A 24,268-nucleotide genomic window follows, 5' to 3' on the forward strand; every position below is an offset into this window, starting at 1 on the left:
TCATGTCCACGGAGGGTAGAGACAGAGGCGCCCACGGTCACGGACTTTCTTCAGGAGTCGGCTTCTGCCCCAGCGTCCCGGGCCCCACGTGGTTGACTCTGGCAGGAAAAGCCTTCTGGAGCCCTTGGTACATGGCTTAGGAAAAACCAGTAGCAACAATGGGGCTGTGCCCTGGGGCACCTGTAAGGCAAAACTCACATAGGGACTAAGCGGGGAGGTGGTCAGGCAGAACCTGGCTCCCCTCTCCAACACTGCTGCTCTCAGTAGCAGCGGGGACAGGGGGCTCCTGGGCACCAGGACAAAGTGCCCACCTGATCTGGCCAACCTTGCGGTGGGTGGTCTCATCCCCACAGGCCATCTGGGGCCTCTACCATGACTCAGTACTGACCTGGCACCTGGCCCCAGGAGTCCTTTCTTCCCCCGCAGCCTGCTCCCCTCCAGTTTAACCATACCGCTGGCAACCTTCCAAGTTCTCTGCAGATTTATGCTATCACGATTACTGCTGCCATCAAAAACAGGTTGGGGTTGAGGGGAACGTTAAAAGCTGCGGCCCAACGTTCCTCATGCTGTCAGCTATGGCTGATGTCTAGCCTTCGAAGGACCAGGCTGCCTTCCCCAAACAGGCCTTGTTTTCTACAACAGGGAAGAAATCAACTCAACAACTTAACCAAATCCCTGCATAGTTTAAAAAGTAGACTATATCTCTATATATCTCTATATCTTTATATGTGTTATTTACATATAAATAGATACATATACACGCATCTATAAATTACATTCTACAGAGACTTCTCTTTCCTCCTCCTCTCTATCCTTGGCCAACGCCTCTGATCACCTCCACGGAGGTGACTGGTGGTAGCTCCTGGGAGGGGGAAGAAAGGCAGTTGGGTGCCCCCTCCCCCAGCCCTTCCTACAGACATTTGCTGCAAGTTTTACATTCTACTTTCGTTGTCATGGTTTCTGTATCCTAGGAGAGAGCCGATGTGGAGCCTGGGCTTCGGCCAGCCCTGGGAGGAAGGGAAGCAGCCCCATGGCAGGTTTTCCTGTCTGTCCTAACAGCTTTCTGCATTTATTGGGTGAGAGAGAGGGCAGTTGTGCAGCGTCCGGCCTCCAATTCCATTTTTTTTCTTTTTTTGTCTTTCCTTAAATATACAGTTCGTCACCTTGGCTCAGTGCATGTCACCACAAATTCTCCAGGGATTTCATAGTCTGGGGAGGAGAGTGGGAACAGTTAGCTTGGCAGTTACGTGCCCCAGAGCCTCCAGTTCAGCCCACACTAACAAGCCAACTCCTCGGCCCTGTCCGGTGCTGCCCACCTCAGCCCCTGCCCCGTCGCCCTCCTGCAGTCTGTTTCTCTCTCCCAGAGGCACCAGCCAACGGCCTCAAAGCAGAGTCTGTAGCTGGATCCCTGCTGAGGGGACACAGGCAGAGGAGGGGGGTGGGCAGCGGACCAACACAGAAAAGAACCATTAGCGGCTCTGCCCACACTCCTCTGGGCTTGGTCCAAGCTGTCCCCTCTGGCAAATGCTGGGCACAGAGCCTGCTATCCACACACAGGGGTAAAGGAGGAGGGGAGCCTGCCACCAGCACCTTTTCTCCCCCACTCCTTCTGTGCTAAGGGTTCTCTGTTCCTTCGACCCTGAACTCATGACCTTCTGTTCCCTTCTTCTGACCACAGGTGAGAGGCCTGGGCGGGCCAGATGCCTGCGGCTTCCAGGTGCAGTGGTGTTGAGAGGGCCTCTGACCCACCAGACAAGGACCAGTCTGGGGGCACGCGCCCCTCCTGCTCCCAGCCTGTCGGCTCCCCCACCCCGCTCCGGGCGCTGTCTGGCTGCCCGACCATCTTGTTCCATTTCCTCCTGCCTGGAAGGACAGGGGAAGAGGAAGGGCTCTCGGCCCACCCGTTCCCACGTGGTTCATCCTGGTGTCAGCTGGGGAGTGTGTGTGGGGGGGCTTTTGGGGGCCCAGTAATACTCGGCAGCCTAAATCCCGGGGCACAGATAATAGTCTGCTGTACTTGGGAAAGAGCCAAGGGGACTGGATGGCTGAAGTAGACCAAAGAGGCATGAGTGGCCCTCAGCAGCAGCCTTGGGCACCCCACAGCTCCAGAGCCAGCAAGTGGGGTAGGGTGCTGTGGAGGAGCACTGAAGGGCACTAAAGGCTTCAGTTTCCCAGCACACCCCAGAGCTGTCCCAACTCTGCAGGCTGGAGGCCAGGCTGGGGACAGGGAAACTGTGCCACGATCACAGGCTCCCTCCCTCCCTCCTCCCACCCTCCTCTGCCTCATGACCAAGACCAGAGCTGCCAGGAGTTGCAGGGCAGAGGAGGCCCTGGCTCATACTTGGACCTCGGTGGCAGGCTGGCCCAGGACTATCCATGCAGGGAGGCCTGCACCTCTGACAGTCGGTTACAGCTCGGGGTGCCCATCTTCTGTGCTTTGTGGTACATGTCTGCGTCTCCAAAGTAGCGGGCCCGGTACAGCAAGCCTTCCTCTGCAAAGCAATGGGGCAGGGTTAGGGCAACCTCTAAGGCTGCTACGATGCCTGCTTGGCCTGTTCGGGAGAGGAAAGGTAGTTACTGGCCCAGGAGCTGGGGCAGAGCTGGCTTCCCTTAGGGTAGACCCTGGAGAAGGAAATACGGTCCCACCTTGGGAGCAGAATAGAGGCCCCTTTCTACAGAGTGTAGGTGAGGCCGGCCAAAGAGAGAACCTGTTATGCTGGTGAGACGGCCCCAGGGTCCCACGGATAGATCCCGATGCCCAATCAGTGGGTGGAGAGGAGAAATGTTCCAGTCTCTCTCTACATACTTACCTGCGGCAGCCAAACAACAGGCTGATTGCAGTGATTTACGGGCAGCTGGAGGACATCTCCAGGTGGCTCCTGGCTCCCAGCCCCAGGGAAACACAGGGGTGGAGGCTGGTTCTTGGCTAGGACATGGCTGGCGCAGGGCAGTGCCCACAGATCACTGGGGGACTAGGGCTTTTTCCTTCCCTGCTCTCAAGCTTTGTGTCCCCAAACACACTCACACACACAGACACACACACACACACACACTCACTTTGCTGCTTCTCCTTCCAACAGTTGTTTCGGAGATTGGCAATATAATCGTCTTCCACATTCCGTTCAACCATTTTGAGGCTGGAGCCTGTGTACTCCTCAGAGAACGTGTCTGCCACGTAGTAAACGACGTTCAGGTGGTCAGTGACTCGCCTGTGGACGTGGCCCACCGACCTGGCCAGAAACAGACCAGGCACAAAGTGGGCTTGGGTCCCCAGGCCCAGGGCAGCTCTAGGGATGACTGGGGCTCCCAACAGGAGGCGCCACACAGGCCACAGGAGCAGCTGCTTCCTTCCCAAACTAGAGCAGGAACTCCATGCTACGCAAATGAGGGTGCGGAGAAAAGGCAGGGGGTCCCTCCCGTATGAGTGGCACAGACTACGGCAAGGCCTTCCTCAGGCTCTCTGCTTACCACACTGCTGCTGGGGCTTCTGCGGAGAAGCCCCTCTCTGGGAGGGCCTGGTCAGGGAAAGAGGGAACCCGGAGCGAGCACAGGTTCCACCTCTAACGAGCTGTGTGACCTGAGCTCCCTGTGCCTCCATTCCCTCATTCATCCCCTAAGCCAGTCATTGCTAAGGGCCTGCCTGTGTACCCAGGAGCTCCCAGTATAGAGTGAAGAGTCTTAGGAACAAAATGACAGGAAGGATTCCAAGGAGTTGTATCCTTCCAGCTCTTGGATTCTATCTTCCAGCTCCAACTGCAGGCTCTGAAGGCTCAGGGAAGAGCCTCAACATGCAGACAGGAGTTAGTGCTCTGATGAGGACAGCCCCTGTCTGCCCGTTCTTGCCTCTCAGCTCTCGGCTGCAGAGAAAAAGGCTGGCATCAGGCCACAGAGCGCCTGTGCCGGCTGGTGTGGGTCCAGTGGACTGACTCTGCTCCCTGCTGGCTGAGAGGGATCCTGCCAGGCTCCCAGGCAGAGCCGGGCCACTAGGTGGCAGCAGAGCGCTTCCAACAATAGAAGCTGAGCACCAGCTCTGGATCAGAGCCTGGGCCAGGTGCTGGGAATCAATGAGGGGAGCTGACGCTTTGAAAGGGCAAGTAACTTGCCCAAGTTCACTATTGGTGGTTGAGACCATATAGTCATTCAACAAATGTTGTCAAGCATTTCTAATGAGCCTGGCATTTTGTGTATTACTCATTTATTTTTCATAAGCAGGTAGATGTTATTATTATCCCCATTTTATAAATGAGGAAACCAGAGAAGTTATGTAACTACTCCAGGGTCACACAGCTGCTTAGTTAGTAGAGGAGCTGGGATTCAAAGCCACCCTTGCTCTTACTCTAGAGCCCCTGTTCTTCCCATGGCCCCAGGGCCCCCAACCAAAATGGAAGAGAAGCGGTTCTTATTTTAAGGCCAACAGATAAGATGGGGAGAATGTCATGCAGCCTGTGAAATCATATGCAGACCAGGTGTATGTGCAGTGTTCTAGGGAAAAGATCTGCAGGTTTCATTGCATTTTCTTAGGGGACTATGACCCTTAAAAGATCAAGAACCTCAGCTTAACAGGGAAAGTCTGGATTCTAAGCAGCTTTCTGCATTTTGATCAAGAACCTGCAGGACGAGGATGGGAAGGAAGGGCCCTGATGGGGGCTGAGACTCAAAGGCCCCTGTCTACCCACAGTCCCGGCCTCACCCCAGCTGCAGGTACTCACGGTCTCAGGCTGAGACTGTACGGTGGACTGGAAACCATGAGCTGGCTGAGAGCTGACACGAGGATCAGGATGAGGATGGGCATCAGCTGGACAAACACCCCCAGCCCACCCTGGAGGGAAGAGCCAACGGTCACCCAAGCCGGACCTGGGTGGGGGGCAACGCTGGCGGCAAACGCCACCAGCTCCCCCAGCACAATGGAGTCCGGGTGGTGGCAGCCAGCTGCCATGCAGATAGGCCATGACGCCACTCTCTCCCTTTCCCTCCCACGGGTCCCCAAAATACAGAAACTCCTCTACCTGCCTGTTTCCCCAGATAAAAACAAAGCAGCAGTTGGGGTTAAATGCTGGGGTGGGAGGTAGGTATACGTATTTACTTGTGAGAGAATACCAAAAAAAAAGCGAGCAAAAGTGTCTGCCTCCAGATACTTGGGAGGCAGGGCTGGAGGGAGACCTTCCCTATATACACCCTTCTGAATTCTGAACCATATGACTATATTACCAATTTTAAAACTGCCAGTTAAGAAATTATAAATAAAAAAATTTGTTCACTGTGTGATAATCTGTGATTTTAAAAACTCTTCTGTGTGTTAAATACACACAAAATAAAAGTTTAAGACATGGATTAAAAACAGAAGGCCATATTATCAGAGCAAAAGAGAACCAACCCCTCTGCCTGGCATAATTTTAAATATTCTGCAACTGTCCACAGTATTTTAATCTTAGCTAACTGCTTTAATTTTAGTCAGCCAGCTGGTTTTATAATCTGTGGCATTCAAAATATGTTTGATGCACTGTCTTGTTATTGTTATACCTTTTGTATAAATTTTTTCTAATAAATTTTATTCATTCATTCATTTATTTATTTATTGGCTGCGTTGGGTCTTCGTTGCTGGGCACGGGCTTTTTCTAGTTGTGGCGAGCAGGGGCTACTCTTTGTTGCGGTGTGTAGGCTTCTCATTGCGGTGGCTTCTCTTGTTGCGGAGCACAGGCTCTAGGTGCGTGGGCTTCAGTAGTTGTGGCACGCGGGCTCAGCAGTTGTGGCTCGCGGGCTCTAGAGCACAGCCTCAGCAGTTGTGGCGCACGGGCTTAGTTGCTCCGTGGCATGTGGGATCTTCCTGGACCAGAGATCGAACCCGTGTCCCCTGCACTGGCAGGCGGATTCTTAACCACTATGCCACCAGGGAAGTCCCTGTATACATTTTTAAAGAGTGCTGAAAAGAAGCAAGAAGAGCCACCCCTATGTTGTCATGCTTTACAATTCTATCATTAAGTTTAACTTTCCGTTGCTTGGAAAATGTCACTTAGGACTTACCAAATTGACCGGGACTTCCCTGGTGGCGCAGTGGTTAAGAATCCGCTGCCAATGCAGGGAACACGGGTTCACACCCTGGTCCCGGAAGATCCACATGCTACGGAGCAGCTAAGCCCGTGCGCTACAGCTACTGAGCCTGCGCTCTAGAGCCCGTGCGCCACAGCTACTGAAGCCCACGTGCCTAGAGCCCGTGCTCCACAAGAGAAGACACTGCAACAAGAAGCCCGCGCACCGCAACGAAGAGTAGCCCCTGCTCGCGGCAACCAGAGAAAGCCCGCACACAGCAACAAAGACCCAACGCAGCCAAAAATGAATAAAATTAAATCTTAAAAAAAGGAAAAAAACCCAAAAGAACAAATCGACCTCACAAAGGCCGTTCACACTGGAACCTGCCTGCAGGTAGAGAAATTTCTGCATTATATTCCCCAGCAGAGGCCATGAAACCCCCACTCTGGCTGTGGGTGCTGGGCAGTATGGCTCCCTCTGGTGTCCCTCAGCGGGATTGCACAGGGGGGCCAAGATGGCTTCCCGGCTGAAGTTCTGGGGGCACTGCTGCCGCAGAATGTCAGCGAGGGGTATCACTCCCCAGCCCAGGCCCCATGCTCTCGGGTGGCACCAGACACCCTCCCCGTCCCCTCCCCAGTGCTCTCCTCACTCACATCACCCTGGTTCTCCCTGCGGTCCTGCCTTTGATGGTACGTGTAGCGCATGCGGCCGTTGCTATAGACATGGACGTTACCTGGGGGGTCAGAGGGACTGAGTCAGGAGTGGGGCTGCTGAGAACGGGAGAGGCTGGCATCCAGTCTCCCACCATCACCACCAGGGAGGCCTGGCTGTGCGGACAGCGGCGGGACTTACTAGATGGGAAGCCACCTCCAAAGAACATGTTGAAGAGGTCTTCAGGGGAGATGTCAGCTTCAAAGCCGCGGTGGAAGTCCCTGTGCCCATGGCCGTGCCGGGCTGCCTGGCTCTTGTCATCGCCGAACTGGTCATACTGCTTCCTTTTCTCTGGGTTGCTAAGTACTGCGTATGCTGTGCCAATGGCTAGAAAGGAGGTAGAGAGGTCATGCCCGAGGATGCTGCGGGTGCGGCTGGAGGCGCCCATGGCGGCCAAGCGCTCACTTCCTTCAGGTACTCAAGTGCTGCTCTAGGAAGCAGGAGTCCCAGGGGCCAGTGGGAAGTCTGGCTGTTGAGCAAGAGGCGGCGGGTGGGGGACATGCAAGAATACCTCTACGTGAATGCGGGCAGCCTGGGCCGGGTAAAGGATTAACGCTCAGGCTCCTTGCTCTCCACCTCGTGACGATGGTCCAATTTTTTCTACACGCCAGGCCCTTTATGGGCATTATCTTTCTTACTCCTAACAGCCCATCTCCATTTTACCAATGAGAAAACTGAGGCTCAGAGAGGTGAAGTGTCAGCTCACACAGGTCTGATGCTGCAGAGCCAGGAATCAAACCCAGGTGTGTCTTGCTTCAAGTCGGCTCTCTGACTTTATGAAAACCACCAAAACGCCCCCACCTCATCACTCTCTCTTGAGGTGTCCAGTGGGATGGGGCACCCCTTTCTGGAGGGTATGTAATCTTGAAGTCATAGCACGACATGAGGGCTGCACAAACACGTGGTGTGCTGCTGTCAACTGGAGAGCAGCAGGAACTCCCAGGAGGGGCCACGTCCCCAGGCTCACCACTGCTGGCTGTGCGGCATGGCGAGCCCTGTCTTCCCTGGGGTCCAAGTCCCAGCTGCTCTTCCTTGGCCCAGCCCTGGGGCCTCCCCATTAGAGCCCCCCAGGTGGGAGGCCTGTGCCCCAAAGGCCCCAGCTCCGAGCCCTCCTTCGTCTCTTGCTCCTTCGCCAGTGGCCCACTCTCTCAAAGGAGGAGGTCAAAGCTGCATCTCTTCACAACCTGCAACCCCTGAGAATAAGGAGAATGTTCCTCCTCCTCCCATTGTGACAGCCCCGAGGCCAGGTGCGGTCTCTCAGTGCCTGTCGGGCAGGGCTGCAGGCAGAGGTCAGGGCTGGAGAAACATTAACCACAGCTACCCTGCCTCCCCAGTCCCATCCTCCTTCTTCCCCTGGGGCTGGCGGACCAGCAGCAGGGGAAGATGCCTGCAGACTGCTTCACTGGGGACCAACCCCAAGCAGCCTGCAATGGAGCACCTGGGGCAGCGCTGTGAGACGGCACACTGGGTCTTGGGGTCTGCTCTGCTGCAGACTCCCCACCTGGCTGTGGTCCCAGCCCCCGTACTGCACAGCACCCTGCTTGGGACAGACAGGGCTAGTCACCACGCCATCGCCCAGAGGGAGTGAGCCTAAGGTCCTGAAGGTCCCACTGAGGATAAGGTGGGTGTGAGAGAAGAAATATTTGTGGAACTGCAGCGCCCAGCAACTCAGTGCTGGCACAGAGCCGGCACATGTGCCTGATTTGTTCAGTGAAAGTATAAATGGTTAAAGGGCAGCCTATCATTTCAGCCAGAACTGAAGCACCCACCCCAGAACCAACAGGCCCTGAGGCCAGAGAGACTTTCACGTCCCCCCAGGGCAGGCCCTAGGCTGTGTGTGGTGTGAGAGGGAGGGGGTGTGTGTGTAAAGAGGCCAGGCCGGGGTGGGTTGGCCACGGCTGCTGGTGCTGAGGAGGCCACCAAGCTCTGACTCAGGGCCACCCAGTTTCTCAGCACAGGGAAACTATTACCAAGATCCCAGGATGAGGATGTGAACACGGGTGAGTCAGGAGGCCTGCTTCTGCCCCTCAATCACCATGTGACCTTGGAGAAGCCACCGGGCCTCTCTTGCCTCAGTTCCCAGCCTGTAACCCCCGGGGAGTGAGGGGCAACGAGAGGGAGGAGTGGCGCCATCTGTGCTCTGACAGACCATGTGGCTGGAGGCGGCTACTACGACCTTCTTCCCAGGAAGCAGCTCCTGAGCTGGGAGGATTTGAGCCACTTCCCAAGGCCATTTCCTGGAAAAGCCCCTTCTCCCTCCCTCCCTCCCTCCCTCTCTCCCTCCTTCCCTCCCTCCCTCCCAGGGACAGGCGATCAGAACACCCAAACACTAGGGAACCAGGGCCGGCTCACCTTTGAAAGCTTCAGTGGCGCCAGGCGCGCGGTTCTTGTCAGGGTGGAACTTGAGGGCCAGTCTGCGGTAGGCCTTCTTCAGGTCCTCATCTGAGGCCCCTCTGCTCACCCCCAGAATCTCGTAGTAATCTTTACATTGCTTGACCCTAGAGAAGGGAGTGGAGCTTGGTGGGGGACCTCTACGTGGGCCCAGGCGGGGAGGTGTGGCAGGTGAGGAAAGAGCAGTGCGGGTGCTCAGCTCTGAGCAGGCTTGGGGACCAGCAGGACAGGCCCAGTAGAGACAGCAAGAATACACTCAGGGTTTAAGAGGGGCAGTCGCTGTTTCTGCCAGGCCAGGAACCATTTCCCTGCGCTAACAGCACCCTCACTGCAGGCAAGCACAGGAGGACTGTCAGTGTCCGTCCATCAGGGGCCTCTGCCCAAGGGCAGGTGTGTTCCAGGCTCTGCCAGCTCTACTCTCCTGGCTATCCGAGTCTGAGGGGGTAACAGAGAGGCCAGACACAGCAGGTGTCTGTTCACCCCATCACAGGGCCCTGAAGAGACGCTGTTTCTCTTCCACTAATTCTTATTCCTGGGCTCCCTGGAGAACCCCTGACTCTTGGCCCACAATCAGTTTCCATTGCTTATAACCCATGGGCTTGTCTGGTCAAAATCCTGTCTGGTCAGAAAGATGTAAATTTGGCAAATGCTTTTATGGCAAACTATAGTCACGCTGGGTCACACAGAGACTGAACCCCAGGCCTGAAGCTTGCCAGTGTCTTCACTAGCAGCCAGGACCATGTGGGAATGACTGCAGAGGGATTCCCGAGGCTGGCTGGTAGGGAGGCCTCAGGAGAAATGGGAGGAGCAGCTACTCCTGAGAAGCCGTGGCTGGACCGTCTCAGCCTGGTAGTGAGCTGCTCTGTGCAGGGTCGGCCCAAGCCTTGGAGGGATAACCGTCTCCTGTCTCCACTCTACCCCACACAGGCTCTGATCTGAAAGGGCCTTTGTTGGGGGCAGGAGTGTGGGTTGTGGGAGTATCTGGAGGGGAGACCAGGCCTCATCTCTGACAAACAGGGCTGTGTAAAGAGGCCCAGGACCTGCTGGCCAGTGGCAGAGGAAGCCGGCAGCGTCAGCATTTCCAGCCTCTGCTGTGGGCTGTCTTGGCGGGAGGAACAGTGGAGCCCTGAGGCCGGCACTCCAGAGCCTCGTGGGAAACAAGGAGAGGGCCTGGTGAGCTCAACTCCTTGAACCTCCTCCAGCCTTAAGACCCTCCCAGGTGAGGTGGATGACAGGCTGCAGGAAGCCTTCTCTAGAGTTGAAAATGTCCCAACACCCCAGGCTCTGGCCCGTGCCTGCTGCCCAGCCCTCTACCTTTTCACGGCCGCTACTTGTTCGGCAGTGTAGCCTTTGGTGCTCTCTCCTCCTCCGGCTTCACCGTTGGCCGAGGGGGCGCCGGCCCCACCTGCTTTCTTATGGGTCGCCTGGGTTGCCTCTGTGGGTTGCGGTTGGTCGCCGGCCGACTGCGGTTTCTGGTTAAGGGACTCGATCAAGGCTGTGCAAAAGCAAGGAAACTATTCAGGGCTCCTCCTCCAGCAAGGCCATGTGCAATGGCTGAGGGACTGCCTGGCCCTGGGAGATCCCGGGACCCCCGCATCCCACCCAGTCTTTTTCCCAACGAAGCTTGCTCCTTCCCTGACTTGGGCCTGTGGAGGGCTAACGGGATAGTTGCCTGCTCTCTTAGGATCCACAGTTCTTAGGGTATAGACCATTTTTAAACTCAGCATAAAAATAAACCATTAACGCTTTAGGTTTTTAAAATCCCAAAGTAGGGCTTCCCTGGTGGCGTGGTGGTTGGGAGTCCGCCTGCCGATGCAGGGGATGCGGGTTTGTGCCCCGGTCCGGGAGGATCCCGCGTGCCGCGGAGCGGCTGGGCCCGTGAGCCATGGCCGCTGGGCCTGCGCGTCCGGAGCCTGTGCTCCACAACGGGAGAGGCCACAACAGTGAGAGGCCCGTGTACCGCAAAAAACAAAAAACAAAAAACAAAAAACAAAGTAATGTGTTTAATAGCCACCCTCCATTGAGTGAGAAGATGGGCAAAGTACTCTGTAATGGGGATTCCACTTAGCTGGACCATCTGAGTCAGCTGGGATTGGTTGGAAGGCTTCCTGGAGAAGGCTTCCTCTCCCTTAGCCATGGAGAGGAATGGGGGGGCAGTGATTCTGCCCCAGAGGGCCAGGGGTGGTGTGAGACTCAGGACTAACATCTGCTGTGCTCATTGCTTGCTATTGTTTACCTTTTCCAAATGGCTGGCCACATCAAATGTCCTACTTCAATGTTCATAGTCTATACAGGGCCTTAGCGGTCACCCTCAGAGAGGGTCACAGTTATTCAAACCCAAGTCCTTGGTGCCTGCCGACTCAATGGGGAAAGGCCCATATCTCTGGCAGGAGTCCACTGTGCCCATTTATTACAGGCACAAAACCAGCTCTGAGCCCCCTAGTCACGCCTGGGGTACAGCACCCTGGGAAACCAGGCATCTGAACCACTGCAGGGACCCAGGACCCCTCTGTGCAGAGGAAGGATGGCAGCACAGCCTGGATGGTCATCAGCTTCCTTCAAGTGTGCCAGGTGCTTGCGGGGCTCCAGGTACCTTGCTGGGTGTCAGACACTCTCTACTGCGACGCATGTGGGTCTCACCCAAAGCCTGGAGCAGGGCTCGCTGAGAGCAGAGCCCGGGGGCTCAAGTGGACCACTGTGTCCTGAGCCACCGCCGCCCGTGAATTGCAGTAAATTCACGTGTTCTCACTGAGTCAGCAGCTGGGAAATCCAAACACAGAGGCTGACAGGTGAGCCTGCCGCGCATGATGGGGTGGAGAGGCTCCTGTAGCAAAGCCTGAGAAGGCACTCAGAGAGGAGAGAGTGACGAGTGCTCACTATGAGTCAGCAGGCCTGGACACGGTGCTCTGCGTGTATTCGCCCATTTAATCTTGACAGTGACTTTAGAGCTGGGTCTTATTACTGCCATCCCTGTTTGATCACCGTGCCTGTGGCTATACAAGAGGAGGAGCAGCACTTAAATTCCAGGATGTCCAGCTCCTGGAACCACGCTCTTGACTACGTTGCTATCCCAGACCACGCGAGCCTGGCAGGGGGAGCCCCTTCCAGCACAGCTGTTCCAAGAGAGAAGTTCATTCACAAAGACCCCGGTTTCAAATCTCAGCTCAGCCACCTCCTAACACTCTGACCCTGGCTGATCTGTGAAATTGCTCTGAATCTCGCTTTCCTCACAGTAGATAAGGATGAAATGAGATGTGTATAAGCACCTGGCACAAAGACTGACATAGAGTAGAAGTTCGAAATGAGGGGCTCCTAATACTGTGACCTGGGCTGATGAACTGGCTGGCCAGGGAGGTGAGGGGACCCAAGGTGTGGGCGCTGGGGAGCTGCAAGTCTTAGGAAGGCGAAGTCTCAGCACCCAGCAGGCTTTGGACCCAGTTGTAACCGTGAGACATCAGGCCATCCCAGGCTCCAGGTCTATGCCAGGCACCAAGGAAATGGCAAAGGAAGAAACCAACAGGTAAAGCGATGCTGATCAAGATGGCTCTGAGGGAGGAGCTGGTTTGCTGGTTTCCTAGGGCTTTTAAAGAAGCTGTTTATTTCGATTTCTCTGGAAGCCCCAGTGGTCCAGGCTGATGCCCTAAGGACAACATGACCAGCCATTCAGTTGCTGTCGATGCACAGGAGCATTAGCCAGGAGATGGGATGGACTCTCTCCAGTACCTTTCAGGGAAGATTCTGGAAGCTTTTTAGGCAGTTACATGGAATCACCCCCTCTAATTTCCCTACACTGCAGAAAGAGAGCCCAAAGGGGAATGGATGTGCTCTGGGTCACACAGAACGTTCCTATTTGAGGTGGCAATTCAAGATTTCTGGTTGTCGACAATTAAGTCTCTCTTGTGGCCTGGATATCTCCTCTGCTAGGCCCCGAATGTGACCGCCTCATCCTGTCTCACTGTTACATCCCTCATGGCACAGCGGCTGACAGGCAAAGTAACAAAAGAGTAGGAGACAGAATAGCTTAATGTGGCGATGGAGTTAGACAGACATGATTGGGTTCAAATCATGACTCTGCTCCTTCCCAGTAAAGCTGGCAGACATTGAAAAAGAAGGGAAATGGGTGGAAGAGACCAAAGCTGGGCTGGGAGCAGTAGCAGCTCAGGTAGATGTGAGAGCATTTCTACAGCCAAAGCTACTGGGGGAGGCCCCTCCTCAAACCCAGACTGGAGAGTCAGACTGCCCAGCTTCAAACCTGGCCTGCCACTTGCTATCAGAGTCACCTTGGACAAGTTAACTTAGCTTCTCCATGTAAAACTATCTCCCTCAAGAAACTTGAAAGAGTAAGTCAGTAAATGAGTGAATGCTTACAAAGAACTGAGCACAATGCCCAGCAAACACTGTGTCATCTGTTACTGTAACTTCATCTCCAGGTGTTTCTATGTACCTGCAGTGCCCAAGCTAAGTGAGGAGAGGGAGGCTGGATTAGGGAAAGAGCCTGGGAGTGGGGCTGGACAGTCTGGGGCCTTTGCTAATTAGCCATGTGGCTTTGTCAAGTTATCTAATTCCTCAGTGAAGACACAGTCCCTGCCCTCACAGAGTTGTTCAGGGGGTAAGTAAGATTCCATGAAATAAGGTAAATGGAAGGACTGATCGCACAATGGGGGGTGCGCTCAGTCCTTCAATAGACAGCCCCACCCTGGACCCTGCCAGTCCTGGTACCTCCCTCATTCCTGGACCCTGAATGCCAAACTCTCTCAGCTACCAATCCTCCCTTCTCCTGAGCGCTGGCCTTCCTGACTTAGCCTGGACCCCAGAGCCAGCCATTGCATAGAACCTTGGGCAGCCTTTGGCGTGGACCTGGAGTCTGGGACGGCCTGACATCTCACGGTTACAACCAGGTCCAAAGCCCGCTGAGTTCTGAGACTTTACCTCCCGAAGCCCTGAGTTCCCCAGCACTTCACCTTGGATTCCCTCACCTCCCTGGCCAGCCTGCTCCCGTGGCTGGCCAGTTCATCAGCCCAGATCACGATATTACCAGCTACTCATTCTGAACTGTGTCAGTCTCTGTGCCAGGTGCTTCCACTGAATCTGAGGCAGCCGAGCTCTCCTCCATGGCTAACCCTCACTTTGTACGCTGGGGAAACTGAGGCCTGCAGATGTTTTCATCAGCTCCCTGGAAAACACAGTGCCTTCCATCATTGTTGCTAAGCCTGCAGTGAAGCCAAGGGTTACCAGGCTGCAGGGGCTGGACAGAAACTCTCAGAAAGGGACAGACTGGCCCCCTGCCCTGTGACTTCCCAGCTCAGGGCCCTGCTACATCTGTCCGGCCCTCGGTGCCTCCCCATCCCACCTCCTGCGGCAGAGTTTCAAGTCCCCTCACATCCTTTCACTGTGAGGTCCCTTGACCCTTCGAAGTTTCTCTGAGCCTCCTCTCACCCCAGCCCTCCGGCTGTCCTTCCACTTCTCCAAGACCAATCTTCCACCCATGCGCTTGCTCCTCTCCCTTTCCTTTCTCGACCTGCCCTTTTCCCACGTGGCCTCTGCAGCAAACGACAGTGATGCTCACAGCCTCCTTGACACATGGCTCCATGGCTCCCTGGCCACTGCCCTCTCCTGGGACTGCCTCTTCCTGCTGTTGCTCTAGCTCACTCTCCTGCTTCCTCTGTCTCCGCCTATTGCCTAAGGGCAGATGTGGCAATGGTTGTGCCTGCAGCAGCCTCTGTTACACGCTTCACACTTTCCCACAGTGACCTCAGCCAGGCACAACTCCAATGAGCTCCATCCAGCTAATGACAGCAGACTTTCAGCTGGAATCGGGAGCTCTCTCCTGAGCTCCAAGCTGACAGCTTCTTTGGAACATCCCACAGGCACCTTGCACTCTGCCCATCTCTTCCCACCCATGTTCTTCAGCCTTGGTTTCTTCCTGGTCACACAGGCTTGAATTCTGAGTCCCCGTTTCTCCTCAGCATCCTTCTCTCACAGAAGGCTCAGTACCTTTCCTCCAGTGACTTTATCCTGATCCATGCTGCCTTATCTCAGGCCCTCATAACTCCTAACCCACACAAGGCAAGTGTCTCCCAGCAGGTTTCTGCCTTGAGTCTCTCTTCCCACTCATTAACCCTTTATGCTGTTCTCTATTTTTTTAAAAATAAATTTATTTATTTATTTGTTTGTTTTTTATTTTTGGCTGTGTTGGGTCTTTGTTGCTATGTGTGGGCTTTTCTAGTTGTGGTGAGCAGGGGCTCCTCTTTGTTGCCGTACGCAGGCGTCTCATTGTCGTGGCTTCTCTTGTTGCGGAGCACGGGCTCTAGGCACACGGGCTTCAGTAGTTGTGGCATGCAGGCTCAGGGTTGTGGCTCGCAGGCTCTAGAGCACAGGCTCAGTAGTTGTGGTGCACGGCTTAGTTGCTCCGCGGCATGTGGGATCTTCCCGGAGCAGGGCTCGAACCCGTGTCCCCTGCATCGGCAGGCAGATTCTTAACCACTACGCCACCAGGGAAGGCCCATGCTGTTCTCTTTTTAAGAATAAGTACCCTGGGCTTCCCTGGTGGCGCAGTGGTTGAGAGTCCGCCTGCCGATGCAGGGGACACGGGTTCGTGCCCCGGTCCGGGAGGATCCCACATGCCGCGGAACGGCTGGGCCCGTGAGCCATGGCCGCTGGGCCTGCGCGTCCGGAGCCTGTGCTTCGCAACGGGGGAGGCCACGGCAGTGAGAGGCCCGCGTACCGCAAAAAAAAAAAAAAAAAAAAGAATAAGTACTCTTATCTTCCTCCTGCTATCAAAAACTTCAGTAGTTTTTCCATTAACTACAGAATAAAGTGAAAATATCCTGACATGGCAGGAAAGAATTCCCACCATCTGGTTCCATCCTATTTTCCAACCATAGTCCTCTCTACACTCAAATTACTACTGCCACAGCCTCCACATCTTGTTAAACTGAATCCCTTCCCCCACACCTCTTACAACTTCCAGCCTCCATGTCTTTTTCCCCGTATGCCCTTCTCAAGTCTCCTACCTTCCTCCAAAGGGCAGTTCAAATGCGGCCTCCCTGAAGCCTTCCCTCGCTGTGATCTACAATTATTTTTACGTCCCCGTCATGATACTGCTTATAGTTTATCCTCCGCGCCGCCCCCGCCCCCCATACCCCCTCCACCTCAGCAGACTGAACTCATGGAGGGAAGGAACTGGATTTTTCACATCCATCCTTAAGTTCTCAGCATCTAACACTGTGCTTAATTTTTGTTTAATCACAGCTCTTGTTTTATGGTTTGCAATACTACGTTTTCTGTAACTCTGTCTCCTTCACTAGATCGGAAACTCCTTAAGGTGAACAATCATGTCTTACCAATCTTGTTATTACCACTTAGCAACAAGCAGAGACTTTGCAAATGAAACAAAAGAAGTCTTTGCATTAAATGCATATCCGGAATGAGTTCAAACTTTAAACATCAAGTGTAGACAACTACCTAATATTTTTTAACCAGGGTTTCCCCATCTCAAGCCCAAATTACCCCCACATCCTTGTCAGCTCAGTGCAGGGCTGCAGATGGCACAAGGTGAAGTTCACAGAGAATCACGAGCCATATACTCTTTTCAGAATAACATGAATATGACAAATATGCAGCAGGTCACTCTTCTGCCTGAGCAAATTCCAGTACTTGTGCCCCAGGAAGGACATCCATCCAAACACCTGAACTCGACGAGGGGGCTTGCTGACAGAAGAGCTCCACAGGCCATGTTGTTACCATCCTTTCTTGGCTGCCTGTTTCTGAACCCTTGAAGTATCAGAGTCAGAACGCTGAGAGCTGGAAGCGCCCCCCCCCCCATATAGAGGGCTCCCCTTTTACAGAGTGTGATTTCACAGAAAAGTTCCTTGAGCAGGTTACCTCAGGAGTCCTGGAAAATACAGACTGAAACTCTCTCTAAGGCAAACAGGTTAAAGATCAACCGCAGAATCAGGAGGGAGAAAAATTCAGGCATTCCAGGCTGCCTCTTCCACCACTATTACCCTTTCTCAATTGCATAACGCAGGTAAGAAGAGTTAGAAGGCTGACTGCTGCTGTTCAGTTTCATTTCATTCCTTTACTAAACATGTAGAGAGTCACAGAACTTTCCAATTTCTAGCTGTGTAATCCTGGTAAGTCCCTGGCCTCTGAGATATTTCCTCATCTATAGAACAAAGATAATGATCTTTGCTCTGCCTTCCTGATAGGGCAGGCTCAAGAGAGAAAATGCACTGAAAGAGCTCTCTAAACTGAAAAGCCCTATGGGTATGATTGTTATTCACATTATCTGTGCCAACCCTCTAATTTTCCAGTTGAGGAAACCCAAGCTCAGAAAGATCACATGGTAGCAGTTAGGATGAGAACCCAGGTCTTTTGAGTACCTGCTATATGCCACTTTACTAAGTGGTAATTGCAGGCGCAAACTCTGTATCTTTAATGGACAACCTCTTTCTCCCCTCCAGCGTGTATGAAGAAAAACTCCAAAGAAGACTTAGGTTAAAGAAAAAAAGGGTTCCTGGGTAGAGGAAGGTGATCAGTAGTAGAGACAACCTCACTATTCCCTCTCTGGTTTGGAAACAGTCTAGGGCCGCTTAGCAGCCTGTGGCTGACCAGCCGTCCATATGGCCGGCCATTGATGGACTCTTGGGGGCGAGGGTGGGTGGGGGAGGATAAGGCCATCGCTCTGAATCTCGCAAGCGGGAGAAGAGTCTCCAGGAGGGAGTGAAGAGCCCGGTCTCAGGACAGACGCTCCAAGGTGGTGTGTGGAATGTGGAAAAGGCAGGCTCTAGTTTGGGGAGGGTGGTCCCTGGCCCTCGCCCGGAGACGTGCGAGGGAGTGAAGATATGGAGATGCCTTTTCAGGCCGTCCGAAGGTCGGAAGTCCTCTTTCCCTCTATAGAACTCATTCTCTCCTTCAGAGGAGTTAACTTTATTTTCCTGAACTATAATATTTCTCAGGCCGGCAACTGGCCTTGGGCCACCGAAAGGCCCCTTGGGAAAAGTAGTTTCGATTTCTCTTCCACGTAAGTTCCTTTCGCCCCGTCTGCCAGCGCCTCTCATTCTTGGGAACTCCAAATCTCAGAGCGTTCTGCAAGCACCTGGAAATCTGAAGTCGCTGTCGCCCCTGTCATCAGGTGTCCAGCATCCCGGAGAGGCGTGGGAGCCAAAGACTACACCTCCCGGCGGCCACCGCGCGTCTCAGTGCGCAGGCGTAGCCGCGCCTCGCCACCCCTCCCCCTCCTCCAACTGCTCCCGTCGGTCCGTTCCCGTATTCCCCCCATCAGTTCTAATGTCCCCTCTGTATCTCCGGCATCTCACACTCACCGCGAACTCGCGGCGTCGGGTACAGCCGCTGCGCCTTCTCCAGGAAGCGGAGCGCCCGGTCAGGCTGGTTGCTCTGGATGGCCTTGAGGGCGATGCTAATACAGCGCTCGGCTTCATCCTTGTTGGATTCCATGGCGGAACCAGAGCGCGGAACCAGGGAGGGGGAGGCCGGGAGAGCGAAGGGCTGCGCCAGCACCCGGCGCGTCGCGGGGCAGGCGGTCGCAGTGTGATGACATAAACCCTCCGCCCCTCCTTTCCCGAGATTTGAGCGAGGGCGGAGGCGCTACCGTATGTCTTCTAAGAGGGGGACGTCAAAGAGAAGCGCTAAGGGTGCAAGCCCACATTCCTGGAGTCCAAGGGGGCATATTCGGAGGTCTTAAAGTTTTGTATGCTTGCACGTTCTTGGTAGTAACTCTATGCATTTGAGACGAATGTCTCTTATTTATTCATTCAACAGATATTTATTGAGTACCCACTATTTGCCCGGCTAGGCATGCAGTAGATGAACAAAACAAAGCCCCTGCCCTCACGGAGCTTACATTCTAGTGTGTGTAGTGGGGTGGGGAGACGTCCAATAAAGAGATATATTCAAATAGTGATAAATGCTATGAAGAGAAAAAGAAAAGATAAAGAAATAAAGGGACTGAGAGTGGATGGCTATTTTAAACAGCCTGATAGGAGAAATCTTCTCTCAGAAGCTGTCATTTTAATAGAAATCTGAATTCAGGAGAGAGAGAGAAAGCAGGTATTCCAGATGTGACTACCTGGAAGAAAGGTGGTCCAGGCAGAAGGAAGAGCAAATACAAGGGCTCTGAAAGGGAAATTTTCTTGGTGAGTTATTACAGATCAACAAGGAGCATGTAGGATTCCACCGTAGAGTGGAATACAGTTCCGTCAGGCTTTTATGCCTACCGATCAATCCAGTGAAAGCAGTCTTATCAACGTTACCAGTGACCCACACTGGCAAATCCATCAGTCATTTCTCTTTAAAAAAAAAAAACGACTTACTTTTGGCTGCGCTGGGTCTTAGTTGCGGCATGCTGGATCTTTAGTTGCAGCATGTGGGATCTAGTTCCCTGACCAGGGATCAAACCCTCTGCATTGGGAGTGAGGAGTCTTAACCACTGGACCATCAGGGAAGTCCCCATCAGTCATTTTTCAGTCCTTATATGGCCTTCCCAGCGAGATTTGCTAAGAGTCTTACTAGAGGTGAGAGTATGGGGGCTACTACTATAATCCGGGTGAGAATTAATAGTAATTTGGATAAAGGTGATGGTGGAGGTGGTGAGAAGTAGTCAAATTCTGGATATATTTTGAAGACAATCAAAATGATTTTGCTGATGGGTTGGATGTGGGATGTGAGAGAAAGAAAGGAGTCAAGGATGATTCCAAGATTTTGCCCTGAGTAAGTGGAAGAACAGTTTCCATTTACCGAAACTGGGGGAAGATTGTGAGAGGAGCAGTTTGGTAGGAGGAATAGTAAATGTCTGATTTAGGGTGTGTTAAGTTCGTGATGCCTTTTGGAGTCAAGTGGAGACGTAGAGTAGGAATTTGTATGTAAGTAGGGTGTAAGGAAGAGGATGGGCCTGGAAATATAGTTTTGGAAATTATCACTATATATAAATGACATTTAAAGCTTCGAGGCTAGGTGGACAAAGAAATATAAATAGTATTTAAAGCCGTGGGACTAAATGCCCCAAGGAAGCGAGTGTAGGTAGGGAAGAGGAGAGGTCTGGTTACTGAGCCCTTTGCCAGTTTCATATTTAGAGGTCTGGAACAGGAGCATCTAGGAAGGGGGAATGAAGAAGCAGCTCGGCAAGGTAAGAAAATTACTTTCACTTAACAAATGTTTCAAGTGGGAGGGAGGGGCCAAACTCTGGTAAACCCTGTGGGAGGACAAGCACTTGTGAGGACTTGAGAAATGACCAGTGGATTTTACAAGGTGGAGGTCCGTGGTGACCTTGACAGGACTGCTCTCAGCGGATGATAAGCAGTGAAAGCCTGACAGGAAGGAATTTCAGAGAGTGAGGGTAAGGAAGAAATGGATGAAGAATGTGGGGAATGTGAGGAAGAATGTGGGGAATATGAGGAAGACTGTGGGGAAGTTTTGTTTTTGTTTTTTAAGATGGGATATATTATAGCATTCTGTGATAGGAATTAGTTAATTGGGTAAGAAATTTTGGTAAAAGGAAAGAGAGGAGACAATTATAGGAATAGACAGAGGAGGTGGCATACCGGGCATGGTGATGGCATGGCTTAGAGAGTGGCATGGACAACTCATTGATTTTCAGGAGTGTGGCTAGGTATACTGTGGGCCAGCTGGCAGATCTGGAAGTGGGAACACAAGGAAGTTCTTTTCAGATAGCTCTTATTTTCTCAGTGTAATAAGAAGCAAGGTCATGGCCTCCTTGGCTACAGGTTCACCCTTGGAAATTTCTTCACATCCAACCTTTCTTTCCATTCCCACTGTTCTCTTCCCAATGAAAACTCCAAGCTGGGCTGTAAAGAGTATCCTGGTGTGAAGAAATCAGCGTCTCCTTAATAAGACAGCCCTACACTTAGAGAAAGTTAAGGTCTCCACAAATTGATCGGTCCTTCATATGTGTTAAAGGATAAACACTGGGGCACCTTTCAAATAGCCTCTCTGAGGTTTGACCGGGACCGCTAGGTAGTCCGCTCTCTTGCTAAGTATCTCTTCCACCTCCTGAGTGTCACGAGGCACCTCCCTTGTCAGGCTGGCAACAGGCACATCACTTTGTGAGAAGGGTGCTCCTGTGTAAAAGGCCTGTAATTTGTTGTGTTAAGGAACTGGACTGTGATTGCTCAGCTACTGGCTGGTAAGCCCTCCTCTCCTTTCCCACAAGGCATATCAATTTTGAGTCCATAGTCAATAATTTGGCTTGGGGCTTCCCTGGTGGCGCAGTGGTTGAGAGTCCGCCTGCCGATGCAGGGGACGCGGGTTCGTGCCCGGTCTGGGAAGATCCCACATGCCGCGGAGCGGCTGGGCCCGTGAGCCATGGCCGCTAAGCCTGCGCGTCCGGAGCCTGTGCTCCGCAACGGGAGAGGCCACAACAGTGAGAGGCCCGCGTACTGAAAAAACAAACAAACAAACAAAATAATAATTTGGCTTGGTCAGCAGGGTCTGGAGAGGCGGCGGAGGGTGTGCGTGCGTGGTAGGACCTCTTCCTGCCTCGTTTCACGGAACTGTTTCAATTCAGAAAGGCTGTGTTGTTTCAGAAGGGATTATAAATTCAGCCTGAATGTTGGTCTAACCAGCTTCCATGTTATCACTCCCTACCTTTCTTAAAGATCTCAAATCGGGTGTCTTGTTTTTTTGTCCGGAGGCAATTTGACTTTCTGTGGTTCCTTCTCAGTCCAAAGGCCAGGAAGAGAGTCACATTCCTGCTCAGTTCATGTTAAACATTATGGCCCTTGGTCTATAGATGTTGTTTGAAAATGAACTGGTATGCCAGGGGTGACCTGAAATTACAGTTTCTCCTCGATAGTTCTTGAAATCAAGATGTTATGATGCTGATCTAAGGAAAAAATTAGAAACTTCTATCCTGACTAGCTGGAATCATGGCATGGGTGGGAGGATGAGGCCTAAAAAGAGAGATAACATCCTTAATTGCCTTCACAGAAATCCAGGTGAAGTCACTGGGAAAATGATTCTCCCAATGAATCTCAGCTTCTCCTCATTTTGCTCCTAGAGCTGAAAAAACCATTGTCCTGTATTAGGTGACCACCAGCCTCCAGATTCCTCTCCTCCGGGGACACCAAGAATTCAGTCTGACCTTAACATGCTTTAATCTCCTATGGTCCCCTCCCCATCACTCTTAAGATACATTTCACCCCTCCCCCCACCCCCATCCATCTGCCTGTCCTCCTTAATTATCGTTTACACCTGTCCAAATCTAACTAGTTCTTCAGGGCTCAGCTTAAACTCTATCTCCTCTGTGGAGAGATGGAATAAATTTAATAGATGTCTACACTGAAAGCCAGGCACTGTGCAGAGTTTTAGGGATTCAGAGATGCACCGAGAATAAAGGACAGGACCCAACATCAGGGAGCTTTCAGTCTAGTAAGGGAGATATTAAAAGAATTAGAGGACAGTGTGGTAAGTACAACAGTGGGATTGAGTGTAAGCTTGAAGAGGCTCAGAAGAGGGAGCTGTTACTTGTGTGTGTAGAACTGGAAAGGTTTCCTGGGGGAGATGACATCTGAGCCTGGGTCTGAGGCTGAGAAAGGGACAACTCCTCCAAGAGCTCTCCCTGCATGAATTCCCATAGCACTTAGCTTCGCTCCTCCATGGACACCCACCTTCACCGCTCTGCACAGTTGGCGCCCTTTGCTTGTGAGTCTGTTTACATCCTGTCTCCAGCTAAACCAGGATGGAGATCTTGCCCTTAGGCTCCCCACAGTCTGAGCACAAGGCCTGACAGCGAATAGGGGCTCAGTACATATTTGTTAAAGGAACAGAATAAATGAATCCCAGAGACAGGTTTTTCTCTCCCCATACACTTTATCCAGAGTTTTCCTGAGCTAGCCAGGGAGATAAATTCCTTCCTAAGGCTCCAGGAAGAATTACCAAGTCAGTGGAATGTCCCCCACTTCCTGTCCTTTGCTCTTTTGCTCACTGACTCCCCAGTGTCCCCTGCTGCCTCCAAATGCCTACCCACCAAGGCCTCCCTTTCAGAGAGCTCCAGGCTCCAAAATCTCTCTCCAAAAAAACTACCCTTACTGATTAAACTATGGAACACAATGGAATACAGCTGTGGGAATGGTTGGGAATGAGGCTTTCCAATGTATACTTTTTAAATGTAAGTTTGATTTTGGAAACATGTGAATGTTCACCTATTTTAAAAAAAAAAGAGAGAGAAACCTAAACCTCACATTGAAGATGATGAAAATTCACCCAAGAGTATGAATGACTGATAGGTAATTGAATTTTCAATTTTAGCTTCAATAAATTATTTGTTGAATGAACACATGAAGATGTCTCCATAGCATCTCTGGATCTCCACTTCAGTCCCTTGCTCCGTATTTCTCCCTAAAGAAGGAGGAGACCTCACATCTGGGGAGGGCCAGAGGCTGGAGGATAAGGGCACGGGGCACTTGAAGTCCTTTCTCCCAAACATGTCTGTTTCAGGGACGTCCCAATTATGGGTTCTTTGATTCAAATTCCTTTCACTTTGATGGTCTCTATTCCCGGCTTCTCTTGGGGAAGAGATGGAGCTGGTATTAGGACACTGATTCAGACCTCATGGGTTCATGGTTAGTTGGCCTTGAAATTGGGAGAACCCAGGTTTTTAGGAGATCCCCTAGACGTCTTTCCTGGGTCCAGACTCATATCTACCTACCTACTAGGTATTTCTACTGGGATATCTCTCAGGCACCATATCAAAAAATTGCCTCATCATTCTCCACCCAAACCTGGTTCTCTCAGCCTCCCTACCCCCAAAGAGCACTATCACACACCCAGTTACCCAAACAAATTTAGGTTTCATGCTGAATTATTTCCTCTCCCTTACCATCCTCCAATTTATATGCCCCACGCTTACCCCTCAGGCGTGATCTGAACACCTTCCAAATCTCCAAATCTGTTAGCAACTCTCCAACTCTGCAGCCATTCCCCTAATCCAGGCTTCCAGCATCTGTTAACTGGATTATTATAGCAGTCTCCAACCTGGATCCCACTCCAATCCATCTGTAGCCTTGCAGGCAAAGTCATCATTCCAAAATGCAAAGCTCATTATGTCATTTTCCTGCTTAAAACCCTTCAGTGGCTCCCAAGTGGCATCAAGATAGAAGTC

At 52.4% G+C, this 24,268-nt stretch overlaps 1 protein-coding gene across 1 annotated transcript; it reads right to left on the minus strand.

Moving 5' to 3' along the window:
- Positions 1-585: 585 nt before the first annotated feature.
- On the minus strand, positions 586-18,603 carry DNAJB12 (DnaJ heat shock protein family (Hsp40) member B12). The gene is made up of 9 exons (XM_079709294.1): positions 18,456-18,603; positions 10,444-10,624; positions 9,091-9,236; positions 6,880-7,065; positions 6,681-6,760; positions 4,710-4,819; positions 3,058-3,230; positions 2,395-2,492; positions 586-1,209 (listed from the first exon to the last, which is right to left on the minus strand). Exons 1-9 carry the CDS (start codon positions 18,586-18,588, stop codon positions 1,180-1,182), a joined length of 1,137 nt encoding a protein of 378 aa, XP_079565420.1. The 5' UTR covers positions 18,589-18,603; the 3' UTR covers positions 586-1,179.
- Between the last annotated feature and the right edge of the window lie 5,665 nt (positions 18,604-24,268).

Source organism: Hyperoodon ampullatus, assembly GCF_949752795.1.
Source record: "Hyperoodon ampullatus genome assembly, chromosome: 1".
Classification (NCBI taxonomy): Eukaryota; Metazoa; Chordata; class Mammalia; order Artiodactyla; family Ziphiidae; genus Hyperoodon; species Hyperoodon ampullatus.